A 21,091-nucleotide genomic window follows, 5' to 3' on the forward strand; every position below is an offset into this window, starting at 1 on the left:
ATATACATACAGATGGGCTTTAAAAGAGAGGAAAGAATTAAAGTTGATTAACATCCACTTTTAAAATGAGGTATTGATTAGTTTTTCCATGTATATTTTTCTTTTTTCTTAAAATTCCAATAAAAAAATTCCAAACTTGGTGGGGAGGGTATAGCTCAGTTGAAGAGAGTGTGTTTAGCATGCATAAGGTCCTGGGTTCAATTCCTGGCACCTCCATTAAAAAACAAATAAGTAAATAAATAAATCTAATTCCTCCCCCCCCCAAATTTTTAAAAATTTCCAAGCTTTTTCTTAAATATTAATCCTGATTTAACATATTTAATACCCAGAATTGTAATTGTTAGGAAGATTATATGACAACCGACCAAGTTGCTTGAGAAAAATGCTTGTTTTCTCCTTTGCCCTTGTTTCTCCAGCAATCCTGGCAATCCATAGGCAGTGACTCAGTCCAGTGCAAGAAAAAATAACATGTGAGAAGCATGTGCTTCCAATATGCAGATTATTCCCATATTTTTGGATGTTTGTCCTTTTAAAGATTTTTATAGCTATAATTCAAGTAAAAAGTTACCAATATTCTTAAATATTAGCATTATAAAAAAATAAGAGAACACAACATAAAAAGGTATTGTTAGGGGCTACAGGAAAGATGTATGAGAATAAACATGTATTTTGAATACATAATGACCAAAAATAGTAGGATTAGTAACATGCATTTGAAAAGTATACTCAAATGTTATAAAGGAAAGGGAACTCTCTATTCTAGAAATATGAGATAAAGTAATAAAATTTAAATTTTGGTTATGAGCTAGGAAGAGGAGCCTACAATACCTTTAATTACAGCAAATACAGTAGAATATTCTTCCTAAGAAATGATGGAAACCTTATTGCTGTACACATTTGACACAAACAATATGAAACCCTAGGAAATCTACTCCAGCAAACAATCCCACACAGACTTCCACAGCAGAGAAAGAAAGGAAGGGTGGGGAAGAGACATATGGACTAGATTAGTTATTTTCATACTATGAAACCAGTTTCCCTTCCAGGGATAGCTCTAGTCATCAAAGATGAAATCAACGAAAACTGCTCTCCTCATGGAATGTTGTTCCTGAAGATACTCCAAAATCAAAATTCGTATTGCAAATGGAACATCCTAAAAGGATTTATCTGAGGAGTATCACAGGTAGAAATGCTAACAGTCTGCTTCTGCCTGACAATCAAGAACTCATCACCATTTTTCTCTTCCCTGCTTCTCAAAAGAACCTTTGGGAAAATATTAGAACAAAAAAAGCTGGATCATCTCACCTATGATGAGAACAAGAACAAGCTTTGCATACCCAAGGGACCCACAGTCCATAAAGCACCAAGGCATGAAATCAAAAGCACTGCAGATCTCCTCAGGTCTCATTAAACTCCATGATCCATAATTCCTAAATATTTGTTAATGCCATTCCAAGAACCACATCTTAAATGCAACCCCTTATGTGTCTGTGTTCTAGCCCCTATGAACACATGATCTATTGTTTCTGGGACATGCGGGGGGCTGCTTTGTTGTGCCAGCATGATCTGTCAGAGGACAGAACTACTGTAGAATGCCTGGCAGTTCTTTAAACCTCTGACTTTTAAGTGTTCCTCATCATACACGCGAGAACAAACACCTAAAGACTTTTTTCCCACTCAGAGAGATCAGTTTAGTGCTTCCAAAAAACTATGTGTCTTTAGCTTTTCACATATTAAAGAGGGAGGGGCAGGAAATGGATCAGAAGAATTAAAGTAATTGTGGAATAGAATATTTCCCAAGGAACTAATCAGCAGTTACCTAAACCAAGAAACAGCCGTGACTTTGTTTAATGTTAAAATCACATACAAAAATCGTGCGCTAAATAAATACACACAGGCATTTCAGATGGGATTAAGGAAAGGAACACTATTTAAATGATTTGATTTCTTCATTTCTGCAACATAGTCCTGAAAACATTCTGAATTACAGAAGAACAAACTAACAAAAAGAGTTTTAAAATATTTTCATGTGATTTCTTAAGTGTCTCTCCTAAAGAAATACGAATTACAAATAATCTCAATTTCTTCATTTTGGTTCATTGGCTCTCATTGAGATGGTTTACAGACCTACTGCTTTTTCTCCCTTGAGAGAGAAGTCATTTATTTAGTATAATTGGTGAAAATTTCTATTCCCAAGTAATAGTCAAATTTCCTTTTTTCCTTCCTCTGAGCGGAAATTTTTGGCATATATTTTGTCATTAATGAAAAATCTGTAAACTCGAGCACAAAATTGAATTAACTTTGGCTATTATATAAATGAGTGAGAACAACACTGAAGCCTGCTTAATAGAAGGTCCTTTTAGGTGAAATTATAGTGCTTCTCTGAAACAGGCAGCTGATTCTAATGAGAACTACTAATAACTAAGAATTTAGTGAAGCTCTCCATCTAACATCAATTTTCCAAGTCCACACACACACACAAACCTTGGCAAAAGCCCCATTCATGCATTTTTCTTGCATGAGCAAAATCTTAAAACTTAAGGCTGCTTTCCAAATCTTCTAATTCCAGTAGGTCAGTTCTAACCTATTATTCATTTCAGTCTAAATTTTATTCTCATTTATGGAAATGCTGAAGTAAGGATCAAAGAATAAAAGTACTAGAGTCCTTACTCTTGGAAGATTTTTCCTTTTCCTGTTTGCAACTTCTCCAGCTCGGAAAAGCTTCCATTCAGTTAAAGTGACGGGCAAAGTGGTATCCTTTGTGAGCTTTGACCATAAATAAGCTTGTGAGCTCTTCAGTTCCATAGTCTTCCGTTGAAAGAACTGAGGTTTGGGAGGAAGCTGAAAAAAACAGAAGATGTGCTGGTAAGGGTAAGATCATCTAGTTAATGCCTGCGTTCTCAAACAGTCAAAGATGTTCCAGAAAAATATTTGTCTTTCCATTAAAATCATCTCAAGTGAGGATACCATAATTTCTTTTTCAGCATTTGTAAAGAAGTTTCTTAGGTTTCTACTCCAAAATTCTTCTACAACAATGTAATTAAATTTCCAGAAAACAACGGCTCAGAGTCCTCATTAACTCAAGGCAGCCTTTGCTGTTAGGGGTGGTGAAGGCTTTCAGGGACCAGACAGGTAATTTAGGCCACAGGTTGATGTGAGACTATTAGGGAGCTGCGGTAACTATAGTGAACTAAAAAGTTCATGGCTCATCTAAAGGTGTTTACATTCAAATGTTTTGAAGTACTAAAAAACAAACAAAAACCCTCCTCAAAGCCAAAAAAAGATTTTGTGTTGCCCCTCAAAAAACAAAACAAAGAACAATAAAACCCACATTTAAATGCCTCTTAATTTTGGCCCCACTTAAGCCATTTAAACCCTTTTTTTGTAGGGATCATAAATAAGATTCTAATGTTTTCTTACACTAATTCTCTGCTTATACCTTGGGTGTTTTGAAAGTACTTTTAGGGGGTGGTAGCTTCCATGCTGAAGGGGATCTCCACATGGGCAAAGGCTGTACTGGAATATCTTCATACATATTTTCTTTGGTGGGATCTTGAAAAGTAATGGAAAAAAAATAGTTTAGAGGAACATAACTAAATGGAAACAAAGTGATTACACTTAAATGGAAAAGAAAGAGAGAACTGAATAAATACGTTCAGCTTTCTAACTCTACATTGCTATAGGTCTCCAAATCAATAGTTCTTTAAGTTCGCAAACCACTCAGGTGCCCAACCAAGCTGACAGAATTCTCAAAACACTATACTACAGACATCTACTTCTGAACTGAGCAGTCCACTAAACTAGTAAATTCCATCAGAGAATAAATGCATTTATACAACAAAAGTTTCAATATTAAAAAGAAAACTCTGGAACGAGACATGCTTGATTATAAAATGCCATACTATATAGTTAAGGGCCCCACCAAATACATACTCATTAAATTTAATTGCAAAGTGTATGGATACCTACATAAGATATCCTCATAAATATTGTCCTCAGACTGCGTGTAATAAAGTGCTGAGCTGGAATTTCTTCCAAGTTCTTTGTGAACCTTCCGTGAGTTCCGATTTCGAAAGTGCTGAATATCCTCATATTCAAAGGATTTCCTTAAGAAAGGAGACATATTTAAAGTTATATCTTTAAAAATTCTTCTTTAAATTGGTATGATAGACAGAAATTGATAAGTAAAGGACTTGTGTGCAAAATTACAAAGGTGTTTTATCAGATAACTAAAAGCAATAAACAAGGCTGATGCCCTATATGCACCATGAGAAAACTGGAGGCATTTAGCCAATTACATTCATGTTCTTCTTTGGGTATCTTTAGTAAATTCACTCCCTAAGGAAAAGTGAGGCTAAGAGCGGCATGCCCTAAATGAAGCGGAAGAAAGTAGCTTCCCTTGCACCTTTTTACAGACATGAAACAGAAGTTTTTCTACTGCTCTTATATCAGCAGATTGTCTTGGATATTACCTATACTTACAGTATTTCTCTTGTATGTATTTTCCCCTTGGGTTAACCAACATCTGTATAATCAAATTAGAGGTGTAACCCACACATGGAAATGGAAACTGGTTTGAGAAGCAAAAAGCAGCTCAACAGGAAAGTACTAATAAATCATTACCTATCAAATAAAAACATACCTTTTAGATCTCCCTCTGATTTTTCCACCATATTTCTTTAGTTCTGGTTCCTGAGAAGAGGCCAAAGAGGACTCTGCACAGGAATTATTTTCACAGTATTTTCTGTCACAGTTTGTTTCTTTACATGGTGTAACACCAGATTCAGATAAATATCTGAATGTCCTACGAGGTTTTGGCAAAGGATTTATAGAAGGTCCACATTCTTGTCCTTCAGGTTCAGAGTAAATATTTTCTAAGCTCTTCGTTATTCCATATGAACTATCCACAATTCTGAAGTTCAGTTCTTTTTCTGAAGAGTCACAATGTTCTAAAGCCAAATTTAAGACTTTATCTGGGGGAAGTGCTTCTATTTTCGTCCATAATATTTGCGAGGTATAGAAATTTCCCGGAGGTAATGAAGTCTCTGGATCCAAAACTTCTTTCAAGCTTTCAGTTTGTTTGACCCGAGAACATCCCATATTGGATTCTGATTCGTTTTTAGAGGGCTGTGCAGCATCAGGCTCACGTTTCTCACTTTCATCCTCACTCTGATCATGGCTTTTGGCATCTTCATTAATACCTAGATCAACATGTGGACAGTCGGTTACATCCAGCTTTTTGCCCTTTCCCTCAGCAACAGGATTTTTCTTAAGAAGGATCTCTTGATTACAGTTATTATATCTCACTCCGAAGTCCTTTGGATGCCACTTATCTGGATTAGGCACACCATTAGTTCTTCCTTCCCACTGAGAAATTTTTTGTTTGATGTTTTTGCAGTGGCTTCTTGACAATGTCTGAACAGCAGAACGAGAAAAACCAACATCCATGTTCCCAGTTGGGTGCATGACAAGCGAAGAATTTTACTAAGGCTCCATTGTAAGTAACTGAAATACTGTATTCTTTATCCTGTCAGTTAGAATCCAAACAATTCCAGTATTTCCCTTTCATCTTCAATGTGGAAATCTTTTTTTAAAAAGAAAAATGCTGGTCATCAGTCCTTGTTGAAAATGGCTGCAACTTTATCTTGAATAATCCTATTAAAATGAGACAAGAATATGTTAATACAGTTTTGTAATTTTCCAATTTAAACTCCACTAAAACACTGTCCACCTTATTCCCAAATGACTTATTTACATTGCATATGTAAAGATGTACCTGTAACCCATTAAGCAATTCAACTCCATAAATGCATCCCTAACATGGTGATATAATATTGCTGAGAAAATATTCCTTACGGTATTTCTTAAATTGTCTGCTTTAATGTTCTACCATATTTAATTTCATAAAGTTAGGTAGAATGAGGTTTTATAAGAGGTTACACATGCTAGCATATAATATTATTTTGTAATAAATCAACTCTTTATGAAACCTTGTCTTAATGAAATAAGGACCAACAGAATATCATAAAGTGCATACGGAAACACACCTCAAATAACTAAAGAGTTTATGTATATATCCAAAGGAAGAGCCAGATAGTATGGAAACACACCAAGAGCTGATTTCCTTCTCCAGTCCTATGCTGAGAGATAATATTAGCTCATCACATACCCTTATTTCAACTTTAGTATTAGTGCACATAGTGCTAAAGACAATCTGAAGTGCCATTAATTATCAGTAGCTTTGAAATGTAATAACCTATTTTGTCACTGACTGAACTTTCCACATCTCTGCTACCACACCCTGGACCCAAATCAGCAAAAATACTTACTGTCACTGTCACATTCCTTCCTTTCACATAGAGGCTTCACTCATTTGGGCCCATAAACTGTTTCCTCAAATGCAAAATTTGGCAGACACCTTTTTCCTATCAATTGAGTAAAGACCTGATCTCAAGTTCTACTGTATACTAGTTATAAATAGCAACTGATTCAATACTTCCTGAGGCAGGGGTCATCCTTCCTTGAGCTTTGTCTGTGTGGCCTCGATTAACAGGCAGGAAAATGTCTTGGCCCAGCACTGTCAGTGTAACTGACCAAAACTGATAACATACACAAAATTTACTCTAGGCAGAGGAACTGCTAATCAGGACTCCCATCAACTTTCAAAATTAAACCATTTCTACAAGTCTGTAGTAAAACCAGCTTCACTAGCAAATAAATTTTGCTAAAGGTTTGCTACAAAGAAAATCATTCTAAAAAACCTTAAGAAATTTAACTGATACGGGTGGAAAAACAAAAGCACCCAAAATATAAAAGCTGTTGTGCAGAACTCCTGATAAAACACTAACACAGAATGTGAATATCCAATCAGCTACTGCTCATTATTAAAACTCTGAAAATTTGTTTCTTGTTTCTGATGTTTACAGAGGATCCCTAAGGATTTCAGGGTGTCCTTGAGACTCAAGTTTTCTTCACTACAGACAAGATGGGAGTACTCTTCTCTCTCCTCAGAGCCTAGTCAAGGTTTTTGGCAGTCTTTGTTAACTCTTTCATTACTCTTCCCTTGTTAATGTGTTTTACTGACAAGTAAAAGATGAAAAGTGCCAGAGCTAAAACATGTTTAACTTGAAAACAATTTAATCTATGGAATTCACATATAAATACAAATGATGTGTACTGATGATGTTTTAGTGGCAAGAGGAGCTTAGCAACATGACACCCCTAACTAGGTAGGTATTATAAAGAGAAATGCTACTTTCTCCCAAATTTACGTATCAACACATTGTAGCTTTCAAAAAATGACAAATTATATCAAAAACCAAGTTTTAATGTAACTTAATTAGATCAGTGCTTATATTGATATTATAGAGAATCTGTCTTTATACCTGATTTCAGTTCTAATTTTTGCCAAATTAACTTAAAAGTCTTTACAGTGTGGCTTGCCTATTCTTACATGTGAGTTGTGATTTTTGTCCCATCCAAAAACTGATCGCTCGCCAAATGAGGAGTTAACGTCAGTTTTTTTTCTTACAAGTATCTCACATCTGGCTGTCCTTTTGACCTAATTACCTTATGAGCCACTCTGCTCCCCAGCAACTCCCCCGTGGCTCTCCTAGCCTGCAAGACCTTAATATGCCATCCCTCACCTCCCCAGTTTCTTGCCTTGATCTCTGCTATCAGCAGACATTCTGATCCCTAAGTGCTGGCTCTGCGTTCAAGTCCTAGATCTCTCCAAGCTTCATTTTTTGAAAACTCCCTAAAGCCAACTCATTCGCATTTTTTTCCCTCGAGGCTGTTTTCTCAAGCTTGCCTCAACAATCTAAGAGAAACACAGGTTGAGAAAAATACAACAGCTTCAACGATTTTTAAAACTTTGTTTCTTCTCTTAATACCACAAAATGAGTCAAAAACTTCTCCAACTATTAAGTCAGGCAGGACTCACAGAGCTCGCAATAACAATGGGCAACTTCAAGAGAAGAAACAGCAACAGTCACTCACTTCCTCACGTGAGCAAAAGAATAAATATGAAAAAAATCAAGCATGACTTTAAAAGTACAATAAAATAGAATGCTTGGAGTAAAGGGTACTAATCACAATATTTTACATTCTTTGTTCCCAAAGAGGTGAGTCTTATTAATGTCCTTTTGTTTTTTTTTCTATTGCTTTCCTGAGTATTTACTTTCACCCAAGAAATACGTCAACTCTAGTTTATCAGCATAAGATGTAATTTCTAGTATAACCTATCATATATAGGATTCTCTGTTCTTAGCATATTAAAAGAAACCAATCTAAATTCATTCAGATAAGTGAAATTTTCTTTGAGAAAGAGAATATTAATGCTCTATTTTACTAGCTCAAGACTACACAGGGAAAGTTCCTCACTCCAAATCCTTTAAAGTATTTTATTTGATTAAATATAATGTGATAAAATAGAAAGCATTTGGAACATTCTAAAACTGATAAAAGGGTATACATTTTTTTTCTTTTTTTACAATTTGTGTTTATTACACATGCATGTTTGGGCTCCATAAGCATTGTAGCCACTGTGAGTATGTGGTAGTGGTGTAGGATATATATAGTTCTTTCATACAATCTAAATGTTTAATCAGAATATTCTATTCCAAAATTCATTAAAAATATAGCAATGCACTATCCATTGTAAATCATTTTACCTATCAAATCTGGCATTGACTTTTTTTTCATTTTTCAGTTTTATTAAGTAGAATTGTTACAATTTGACTGCACATATACAATATATTGCATGTAAGTACATATACACAATATACTGCACATATTTTTAAAATTTACATATATGTACTGTTCATTGTTTTTAAGAATGTTTAGAGCTTTAGCTTTTTAAACTTACATAGTTACCAAAGGAAAAAAGCCAACCACAAAATAATAATTAATTCAAAGAGATATATACGCCTCACTATTAACAGCAACATCATTTATAATTGCCAAGATATGGAAGCGTCCTAAGTGCGCAGCAATAGATGAATGGATAAAGAAGATGCAGCATCTATACACAACGGAAGACAACTCACCCACAAGAAAGAAGGATATTTTGCCATTTGCAGCCATTCACTCACTTTTTTTTTTCACTTCAAAAACCAGAATTTTCTAACTGGCATAAACATTTCCATTGCATCAAAAACAACAAAATACCTAGAAATAAACTTAACCAAAGAAGTTACCTATGCTGTGAAAACTGTAAAACACTGATGAAGGAAACTGAAGATGATATAAAGAAATGGAAGGATATCTCGTGCTCTTGGATTGGAAGAACCAACATTATCAAAATGGCCATACTACCCAAAGCAATCCACAGATTCAATGCAACCCCTGTCAAAATACCCACGACATTCTTCACAGAACTAGAACAAACAATTCCAAAATTTTATTGAACCATAAAAGACCCCAAAAATGCCAAAGGAATCTTTTTTATTTCCTTTCTTCTTTTTGTTCTCTTTTCTTATGGTTTGATGACTAGAGAAGTTCCTTTAACATTTGTTGTAAAGTTGGTTTGGTGGTGCTGAATTCTTTTAGCTTTTGTCCGTGAAGCTTTTGATTTCTCCATCAAATCTGAACGAGAGCCTTGCTGGATAGAGTATTCTTGGTTGTAAACTTTTCCCTTTCATTATTTTAAATATATCATTCCACTCTCTTCTGGCCTGTAGAGTTCTTGCTGAAAAGTCAGCTGATAACCTTATGGGAGGTTCCCTTGTATGTTATATGTTGCTTTTCTCTTGCTAATTTTAATATTTTCTCCTTATTCTTATTTTTTGTCAATATGATTACTAAAAAGGGTATACTTCTAAGTGGTTAATTTTTTGTTAAGTGATTTTTACCTCAATTAGAAAGAAAACTGATGACAAGGACCAGGAAGACTCCCACTTCCAGCATGACTGAATAATTGGACTAGACTTGCCTTCCCAACACAAAAAATATAAAACTGGACTTACATGTAAAACAAGTGCTTTCAGATATTGGATAACAACACAGGACTGTGATCCCTGAAAGCAGGAAAACAAATGAGGCGGGCACCAAGATATCTCAGCTTTCACCCTGGAGGCTCTCTTCAGAAAACAGCACAACCTTGCTGAGTTAAGGATAAAGAGATCAGACTTTGGAGGGGCAAAGGCAAACAGAATGTTCAGGGTAGGGTATCAGAAAGGAGGGAGCAACACAGAGAAAAAGCTCCAGAAATCTACATAGGATCTACTTGAGTCTGGGGCTGAATACTACACTGGTAATGCATAGGGTAACAATGCATGCGGCTGGACAACAAATTACTGGGAAATAACAACTGCGGGGACCCTATAAGCTGACTAATACCCAGAGTTCACAAGGGTCTGGGAAATGTTCAACTTCCAATGATCTATGGAAGAGAGGCCTTGTCAAACACCCAGCCCTAATTCAGTAGAGACAGTAGGAGGTCATGGCTTGCCAGCGGGACTAAACTGGCCCTAGAGTGAAGGCTACTTTAGAGCCACCATAACAAAGCTTTTAAAAAGCCCTGAAAGGATCAAGTTGATTCATAAGTAATTCAAATACCCACAGAAACAAAAGTTAATAATTTTTACACAAAGACAACAAAATCCAGACACATCACATTGTAACAATTACAATGCTCAGCATCCAATCAAAATTAATAAAATGCAAAGAAGCCTGAAAATGAGACCCATGATCAGGAGAAAAATCAGAAGATTCAGAACCAAAAATGACAGCCATGACAGAGTTGGGAGACAAGAACTGCAAGTCAAATATTTTAAATACATTCATCAACTTATAGGAAAACATGAATGTAATGAGTAGAGAAAAGAAAAACATAAAAAAAGAAAATAAATGGAACTTCTGAAGCTTAAAAATACCCCACCTGAAATGAAAAATTCACTGGATGATTTCAACAGCAGATTTTAGATACTGCAGAAGAAATGCTCAATGAAGTTGAATAAGAAGCAATAGAAACTGTCAAAAACTAAAATAAGAACTGAAGCATGGAGAGAAGAAATGACTAACACAAAAACAAAAGTATCACTGGGATCAAGTAGTTTACCTTACATATAAATAGGAATCCCAGAGTGAAGGGGTGGGGAGGCAGAAAACAAATATTTCAAGAAACAATTGCTGAAATTTTTCTAAATTTAATGAAAACTATTAACCCATAGATCCAAGAAGGTCAATACATTGCAAAAAGATAAATACAAGGAAACCCTTATCAAGGCAAACTACAATCGAATTGCTGAAAACCAGTGACAAAGAGAAAATTCTTAAGTAGCCAGAGGGAAAAAAGTATATTACTTATAGGGACAACAAGGCAAGCCAGAAAGCAATGGAAAATATTTAAAGTGCTGAGGGGAAAAACTGTGAATCTAGAATTCTGGACATATCCCTCAAGATGAAGGTGAAATAAAGACATTTTCAGTTAAATAAAACTGTTGCAAATTTGTCAACAGCAGACCTGCACTCAGGGCTAGTGACATAATTTGTGGGTCCCAGAGCAAACTGAAAATGTGGGGCCCCTTGTTCAAAATGAAGTAAATAAAGCTTTTTCCTTTTTTCTGCAGTCTCCCTTTCAACTCGTCATGGTGTTTTTAATTTTCATGTTTTATGTAAAAAATTAAAAATTTATATTATTAGCATGAGTTTTGCCATTCATCTATATATTGTATGATGTCATTTTAAATGAAAATATCAGAGCATTGTTTTAACTTATATGTGGAAGTACTGAAAGTACACAATTCCTATTTCATGGTCTGTCTTGAATGATGCCTTGAGTTGGCCACAAGAGGCAAATATAACCAGATTCAGGAAGGTTGGCAGGAGGAAGAGAGGGTCCCTTCAGACATAGGAACCAGCCAAGAGAATGTAAAACCCAAATTCAAAGATAAAATTATCAGAATTTCAAGATGGCTACCTCAGAGTATAAAACGCCACACGACCCCTGTAAGTGCAGGACCCTGTGCAACGACACTGCTCATATGTCCATGACACTGGCCCAGCTTACTCCGTAAGAAATGTTAAAGTCACCCAAGTTAAAGAAAAATGATACCAGATGGAAATGTGGCTATAAACAAAGGAATGATGAGAATCAAAAATGCTACACATGGGTAAATAAAAAATATTTATTTTTCTCATTATTAGTCTCTTTATAAAATGACTGACTATTTAAAGTAAATATAATAATGCATTGTGGAATTTAAAACAATGTGGAAGTAAAATATAAAACAAGAGCACAAGGGAGGGGGAAAATGGAAGTACAGCACTGTAAGTTTCTTACTTTATATATGAAGTGGTGCATTATTTGAAGAGTACAGACTGAACTTGTATGTTGTAAACCTAAAACAACCACTAAAAAAAAAAAAAAGAGCAACAGCCAATAGTTAATAAAAAAGAACAAATGGAATTCTAAAAAATATTCAGTGCAGAACAAGATAGGGGAGTGAGAAGAGGAAGAAATACAAGAACAACTACCAAAAAAATACATGAGACAAACAAAATGAATAGCAAGATGGTACACTTAAACTTGACCATATCAATACTTATGTGAAATGTAAATGAGCAAAGCTTTAAATAAAACGCAAAGATTATCAAACCCGATAAAAAAAAAAAGACCTAATTCTATGCTTCTATAAAAATTGCACTTCAAACATAAGGACATAGATCTGGTTAAAGTAAAGAGATACACACACTAAAGTAAACTCTATCATAAGAACACTGTATTGGCTGGCTATATTAATATCAGACTCCTGGGCAAGAAATATTAGCATAAATAAAGAGCGACATATCAAATAGGTAACAGAGTCAATTCGTCAAAAAGCTCTAACAATCCTAAATGTTCATGTACCTAAAAGAATTTCAAAGTGCAAGAAGCAAAAACTGTCAGAACTAAACAAATGGACAGATCTACAATTTTAGTGAGGACTTCATTACTCTTCATAACAGTAATTGACAGAAAAATAGACAGAAAATCAGTAAATAAATAAGACTTGAATACTACTATCAATCAACTTGACTTAAGTGACATTTAGGAACACTACTTCCAGCAACAATAGAATTCAAGTATACATGGAAAATTTACCAACAGACCATATGTTGGGCCATAAAATAAGACCTGATAAATTTAAAAGGACTGAAATCATTCAAAGAATGTTTTCTAACCCACAATGGAACTGAATAAGAAATCCGCTCTAAACCAAAAGATATCTGGAAAATCCCAAAATGAAACAAATGCCTATATTAAAAAAAAAGTTTAAAAACAATGAATGAGGATATTATCTTAGTGTTTTAATTTGGAACACATTTTATCCCACTAAGCTTCAAGTTATTATTCTATATTTCTCTTCAGATTAAACGCTCTAGCTTAAGATTGTTTGAATTACTTGACTGCCAGTCTGGCACAGAATGTACCATCCTTTTCAATATTGTATTTTTCTAAACCCTGCAGTGAAATTTGAGTGTCATCATTCCACTTACTATCTGAAACATAAATGATTTAAGATTCTCCCTTAAGAAGGAAAAAAACAAATCCAAAGCAAGCAGAAGAAGGAAATAATAAAGAGTGAATATTGATGAAATAGTGACAGATGAACAGAAAAATCAATGAAACAAAAAAGTTATTTGAAAAAAAGCAATAAACTGAAAAATGTCTAGGTAGACTGAACAAATAAAAAGAAAGAAAAAGCACAAATTAACAATATCAGGAACAAAAAAGAGGGCATCAATGCAGATCCCAAAACCTCTGGAAAGTAAGCCCCACTGGCCTTCAACGACAAACATTCTGGGGACTTGTCTTCCTGGCACAAGACCCCCAGTTTTTAATCAAAATTTAAAAAATCTTTTAAATTAACTTTTAAGTAAATATAGAGATACTCAGAATTCCTATATCTTCTTGTGTCAGTTTTCATAACCTGTATCTTTCAAGAAATTTGTCCATTTAAGTTGTCATATTTACTAGCATAAATTTATTCATAATAGTCCTTTACATTGTTTAATGTGGGGCAACTGGGCAGGGACACAGCCCCACTCACCACCAGGGGCCTGTAGCCAGATACCTAGGAATCCAGTTTCACTACCAATGAACAGGCACCAGGCCCAGAACCCTCTGGGTCTCAGGTCTGTCCACCAGCAAGTCTGCTCTAGTTTAGACCTGCATCATCCACCAGCAGGCAGACACTAGCCCCAGGACAACTGCAGTCCCGCAGCCTGCCATGGCAGGACTCAGTCTATCTACCAGCAGGCCAGCACCAGCCTTGGGACAGGCTAGAGAATGGCCCTGTTCACCAGCAGGCTAACACAAGCTTTGCGACACCCTGGACCCCACAGGCAACTGGTCAGGAAAAAGTCTGGCCCACCAGTGGTCCAACACCAGCTCTGGAACACCTGGGTTCTGCAGCCAGGCCCCACGACTAAGCTCTGCCTGCTGGTGGGCCAGCACTAGTCCCAAGATGTGGCTTCAGCCACTGGTGGGTGGGCATCAGCCTCAGGATCTCCTAGACCCCGATTCCATCCACTAATGAGCCAGCACTAGCCCTGGGGACCCCAACTGACTCACGACTCAGCGCTGCCAAACAGCAGCCAGTAGCCTCCTAAAAAGCAGGGCTTGACAAGCAACCAACTGGGGGCCAGCCATGCCTACAAGACTGCCCACAGTAGCCAGCTCGCCACAACAGAAGGATCCCTAACACACTAGGCCACAAAACAAACTGTGGTAATTTTAAGAAAATTCAAATCATGTCAAGCATTTTTTCTGACCACAATGCTATGAGATTGGAAATCAACTACAACAAAAAAAAACTGCAAAAAACACAAACATGTGGAAGCTAAGCAACATGCTACACAACCAATGGCTGAATGAGAAAATCAAACAAGAAATTTAAAACCTAGAGACAAATGTAAAAGAAAATAAAATGCAAAAGCTATGGGGAGTTTATAATGATACAAGCCTAACTCAAGAAACAAAAATCTCAAACAAAAAAACCTAATGTTACTCCTAAAGGAACTAGGCAAAGAAGAACAAATGATTATAAATCAATAAAAAAATGTTAAAAAAAAAATAATGAGACACAATAACCCAAAAAAAAAAAAAAAAAAAAGAACAAACAAAACCCAAAGTTAGTAATAGGAAAGAAACCATAAAGATCAGAGCAGAAATAAATGAAATAGAAACTAAAAAAACAACAGAAAAGATCAATGAAAATAAGAGATGGTTCTTTGAAAAGATAAAACAAAACTGATGAACCTTTAGCCAGTTTCATCAAGAAAAAAGAGAGGGCCCAAATCAATAAAAACAGAAATGGAAAAGAAGTTACATCTGGCACCACAGAAATACAAAGGATCATAAAAGATTACTACAAACAACTATATGCCAATAAAACGAGCAACATGGAAGAAATGGACAAATTCCTAGAAATGTACAATTTCCCAAGACTGAACCAGGAAAAAATAGAAAGTACAGATTAAAAAAAAGTAATGAAATTGAATAAGAGATTTAAAAAAAAAAAAACTCCCAACAAACAAAAGTACAGTACCAGGTGACTTCACAGGTGAATTCTACCAAAAATTTACAGAGGAGTCAACACCTATCTTTCTTAAACTATTCCCAAAAATTGCAGAGGAAAGAACATTTCCAAACTTATTCTATGAAGCCAGCATCACTCTGATACCAAAACGAAAAATATCATACAAAAAGAAAATTACAAGCCAACATCACTGATGAACATGGATGCAAAAATCCTCAATAAAATATTAGCAAACAGAATTCAACAATACATTAAAAGAATTAGACACTATGATCAAGTGGGATTTATCCCAGGGATGTAAGGATGGTTCAAAATCTGAAAATCAATCAATGTGATACACCACATTAACAAATTGAAGAATGAAAACCACATGATCACCTCAATAGATGCAGAAAAAGCTTTGACAGAATTCAGCATCCATTTATTTTTTAAAAAGTCTCCAGAAAGTGGGTTTAGAAGGGAACATAGTTCAATATAACAAAGGCCACATATGATAAGCCCATAGCTAACAGCATACTCAATGATGAAAAGCTTAAAGCACTTCTTCTAATATCAGGAACAAAAGTGTCCATTATTGCCACTTTTATTCAACAGTATTGGAAGTATTAGCCATCAGACAAGAAAAGGAAATAAAAGAACCCATATTGGAAAGGAGGAGGTAAAACTGTCACTGTTTAATGATGACATGATAGAGCTTATGAATGAATTCAGTAAAATTGTAGGATACAGAACTAATATACAGAAACCTGTTGCATTTCTATAAACAAACAACAAACTACCAGAAAGAGAAATTAAGGAAACAATTCCATTTACAATCACATCAAAAAGAATAAAATACCTAGGAAAAAAACCTATCTAAGGAGGTAAAAGACCTGTACTCTGAAAACTGAGACACTGATGAAAGAAAATGAATTAACAGAAAATGATGAAAAGATACATCGTATTCATGGACAGGAAGAATTAATACTATTAAAATTGACCATACTACCCAAGGCAATCTACAGATTCAATGTAAATTACCAATGGCATTTCTCACAGAACCAGAACAAATAATTTAAAAAAAAATTTTAAATTTGTATAGAAACATAAAATACCCAGAATAGCCAAAACAACCTTGAGAAAGAAGAACAGATCTGAAGGTATCATGGTCCATGACTTCAGACTATATTTCAAAGTTACGGCAATCAAATATGGTACTGGCACAAAAACAGATAACATATCAATGGAACAGAATAGGCAGCCCAGAAATAAACCACACACCTATGGTCAATTAATCTACAACAAAGGAGGCAAGAATACACAATGGAGAAAAGACAGTCTTTTCAATAAGCAGTGCTGGGAAGACTGAAGAGCTATATGTAAAAGTATGAAATCAGAACATTTTCTAATACCATATACGAAAAAAAAATCAGAATGTGGAGGGATAAACTACGAGTTTGGGAATAGCAGATACAAACTACTTTACACAAAATAGATAAACAACAAGGTCTTAACTGTATAGCACAGGCAACTATATTCAATAGCTTGTAATAACCTATAATGAAAAAGAATATATATATGTGTAACTGAATCACTATGCTGTACACCAGAAACTAACACAACATGGTAAGTCAACCATCCTTCAATAAAAAAATACAAAAGAAAGAAATAAAATGAAGATTTAAATCAAAATATTAAAGAAAATAACTCAAAATGGATTAAAGACCTAGACCTAAGACCAGAAACCATAAGAAGACCTAGGAGAAAACACAGGCAGAACACTTTTGACATAAATCATAGCAATATTTTTCTGGCTCTGTCTCCTAGGGCAAAGGAAACAAAAGCAAAAATAAACAAATGGGACCTAATTAATCTTAAAAGATTTTGCACAGCAAAGGAAACTATTGAGAAAACAAAAAGACAGCATTCTGAACAGGAGAAAATAACTGTGAAAGATATGACCAATAAGGGGTTAATATTCAAAATATATAAACAGCTTATATAACTCAACATCAAGAAATGAAACAACCCAATTAAAAATGAGCCAATGACCTGTATAGCCTACTTTCCAAAGAAGACATATCGATGGCCAACAGGCACATGAAAAGATGCTCAACATCATTAATCATTAGAGAAATGCAAAATAAAACACAACGAGATACTACCTCACACATGTCAGAATGGCTATCAACAAAAAGACCACAAATAATAAACATTGGTGAGGATGTGGAGAAAAGGGAACCCTTGTACACTGCTGATGGGAATGGAAATTGGTGCAGTCACTGTGGAAAACCGTGTGGAGGTTTCTCAAAAAACTGAAAACAGAACTCCCATATGATTCAGCAATTCCACTCCTGGGTATACATCTGGAAAAAACAAAAACTGCTCATAGCAGTTTTATTTACTACAGCCAAGATATGGAAGCAACCGAACTGCCCAACAACAGATGACTGGATAAAGAGGAGGATGTGGTAATATATATGCAATGGAATAGTACTCAGTCATAAAAAAGAGTGAAATTTTGCCATCTGCAGCAACAAGGATGGACCTGGAGGGTACTATGCTCAGTGAAATAAGAGAGCGAGAGACAAATGCTGTATATTAGCACTTACATCTGTAATCTAAAACAAACTAGTGAATATCACAAAAAAGAGACACACACATACAGGGATGAAACTAGTGGTTACCACTAGGGAGAGGGGCAAGATAGGGATGGAGTTTAAGAGGTACAAACTACTATATATAAAATAAATAAGCTATAAGATATTTTGTACAGTATAAGGAATATAGGCAATATTTATATATAATATAAATATATATTTAATATAATATATATTATAAATGGAATGTAACCTATAAAAATTCTGAATCACTATGCTGTACATATGAAATTAATATCATATTGTAAATCAACTCTACCTCAAAAAACAGATGCAGAAAAAGCATTTTAAAAAAATTCACGACCACTTATAACTGTAAAGAAAAACCCTTCAGCAAATTAGAAATTAAATTTCCACAATCTCATAAAGGATATCTATGAAAAAACTACTGGAAATATCCTACCAGGTGGTAAAAGATTGAACACCTTTCCATTAAGATTGGGAAAAAAGGCAAGGATGTCTTCTTTTCCCACTTTTATTCAACACTTTATGAGAAGTCATAATCAACGGCCTAAGCAAGGAAAGTTAAATAAAAGGCATTCAGATTGGAAAAGAAGTAAAGGGTTTTTTGGGGGGTTTTTTTTGCAAACAACATGACTATATATTTAATCGCAAGAAATCTACAATTACAAACTGCTAGAATTCATTAGAGAATTTAGCAAGGTCTCAGGATACTTGGACAATATATAAGAATTAATTGTACTTATATATCCTGAGGGTAAATTATTGGAAGATGAAATTTAAAATAACACTTAAGGTAGCATGAAAAAAACAGGAAATAGGAATACAAGACTTATACACTGAAAAGATACTGCTGAGAAAAAAATTAAAGAATAATTAAACAAAGAGATACATCACATCAATGAACTAAAAGATTCAATTTTGTTAAGCTATCAAATTCTCTCAAATTCATCTGTAGATTCATCACAATCCTAATCAAAGTTACAATGCAGTTTCAGTTCATCTATCTCCTTTCATCCACATAACAACCTTGATTATTACTATATAATATACGATTGCATACATTTTTATTGGTGAGGATACTTATGCTTACAGAAGATAAATGAACTGCCCAGGTTACAAAGCCCAAGGGTTTCTTCTATATCACAGCTATTGTTAAAAACTTGACAGTTCAGTTTATTTCAACTTGTTTTTCCTCTGCCAGAGCCAGAGCCACTGAGCTGTCTAATTGCTTCCCATGCCAAAAAAAGAGAAAAAAGAAAGAAAAAGCCAACAGGATTTAATTTCCTGAATCTTAGTGCTTTAAGGGAAAACACTGCCAATGTCAAATTTAAAAATAAAAGGCCTCCTTTATTGAAGTTAGTGCCCCTCAAAGCAGGTGCTTACTGGTCTTCTGTATCCTTAATAATGAAGTGACAATCATTTAATTAAATAGTGTTAATAAACTTGTGACCACAGTAAGCAAAGTCCAAACCTAATGAATTTCACTTTGGGGACAACTTGACTAACTTTCAGTAAAATAATCTATTCAATTTTCACATAAGGCTTACTGTTTGGCTGCAAAGGAAGTTTTGGACTTAACAAGGGTTCATATTTGTAATGAATTTCAGACCTTCTGGAAACAGTGAATGTATGCTGGATAGGATATGTTAATTTTTCTAGACAAAAATCACTTTTATTCAAGCCTAAATTAAATAGAACCAGTATTCCTTTTCTCTGAGCAACAGATTTTGAACAGGAAATCTAAAACAACCTGTCATACAACCATATTCTTAAACATCTAAATAATCTGATATTTCTTCCTCATAAATGCTTTTAGCCTCAAAGAATACTGTACTATTCACTTCAGATTTACCTTGAGCTCTTAGCTCTTCCTTTGTCCTAGAAAAATAAGGGGCTTGGGTGTAGATGCCTATTTTTTTTAAATGCCAGTTTTTCCCCTCCTTTTTAAAAATGCCAGTTTTATGTGTAGTGCTAGAATGACTGTTGCTATATGAAGAAAATGGGGGCCAAAAGGATTCCAACTACTCAAATAGTAGAAGGCACGTAGCCAAATAGAAACAGAATCACAATTGGTGTCATAAGGGTGGCTTACTTCAGGAAAGAGGTAAGACTAAAGATAAAATCTCTGGGAAAGATGACTGCCTCCCCCCTCCCACCCCAAACCCTCTGTTGATTAAAAAAGGGCATCACAGTAGAAAGAGGGGGAAAGAATATTCATTTTTTGCCCACAGGGTGCAAGGTCCTCTAACAAACATTATAGTCCTCCTCTCAACCATATGAAGTAGATATTAATCTCTCTGTGCACATTCTCCAGCTGAAAAATGGGGATGAGAGACTTTCTCAATAGTCCAAGGTCCTAACATCTGGAGGAGCTGGGATTCAGACCAAAATCTGACCACACCAAAGTCATTTGCTTTTGCCCCTTCAATATGTTATACTGTTCCCCAAACAAAGAGCACTGGACTAGAAATCAGAAGAAATGGGAGTTTAGTCTTAATTCTGCCACTTATTAGCTGTGTGACCTTAGGAAAGTCACTTTACCTTTCTGGGTTTCAGTTTTCTCATCTGTAAATTCTGGTTAATCACTGCTTTCTGTGTACTTCCTTTAATATTTCTTGTAGTGCAGATCTGTGGCCAACAAATTTCCTTCTCTTTTATTAATCTAAAATAACTTTATTTCACCTTCATTTTTGAAGGATAATCTTGTTGGATACAGAATTCTAGGTTGATGGTATTTTTCTTAGATTACTTTAAGACTGTCATTCTTTTGATTTGCCATTTGCCTTGTTTCTAATGAGAAATTTGCAGCCATCTTTTTAAAAATTTAACTATTGTTGGTTTACAATATTGTGTTAGTTTTAGGTGTACAGCTCCAGATTCCTTTCCATTATAGATTATTACAAGATATTGATTATAGTTCCCTGTGCTATACAGTAAATCCTTGTTGTTTATTTTATATATAAT

At 34.9% G+C, this 21,091-nt stretch overlaps 1 protein-coding gene across 1 annotated transcript in view; it reads right to left on the minus strand.

Annotated features, from left to right (window-relative positions):
• Positions 1–21,091, minus strand: part of DENND2C (DENN domain containing 2C) — a 69,481-nt gene that overhangs the window by 25,758 nt on the left and 22,632 nt on the right. The window contains exons 2-5 of the mRNA XM_010968367.3: positions 4,643–5,655; positions 3,970–4,106; positions 3,440–3,552; positions 2,671–2,841 (exon numbers count right to left, since the gene is read on the minus strand). Of these exons, the coding sequence (XP_010966669.1) occupies positions 2,671–2,841; positions 3,440–3,552; positions 3,970–4,106; positions 4,643–5,466 (1,245 nt within the window). The 5' untranslated portion in view covers positions 5,467–5,655. The remainder of the gene's footprint in view (positions 1–2,670; positions 2,842–3,439; positions 3,553–3,969; positions 4,107–4,642; positions 5,656–21,091) is intronic.

The sequence above is a fragment of the Camelus bactrianus genome, chromosome 9 (assembly GCF_048773025.1).
Source record: "Camelus bactrianus isolate YW-2024 breed Bactrian camel chromosome 9, ASM4877302v1, whole genome shotgun sequence".
Taxonomy (NCBI): domain Eukaryota; kingdom Metazoa; phylum Chordata; class Mammalia; order Artiodactyla; family Camelidae; genus Camelus; species Camelus bactrianus.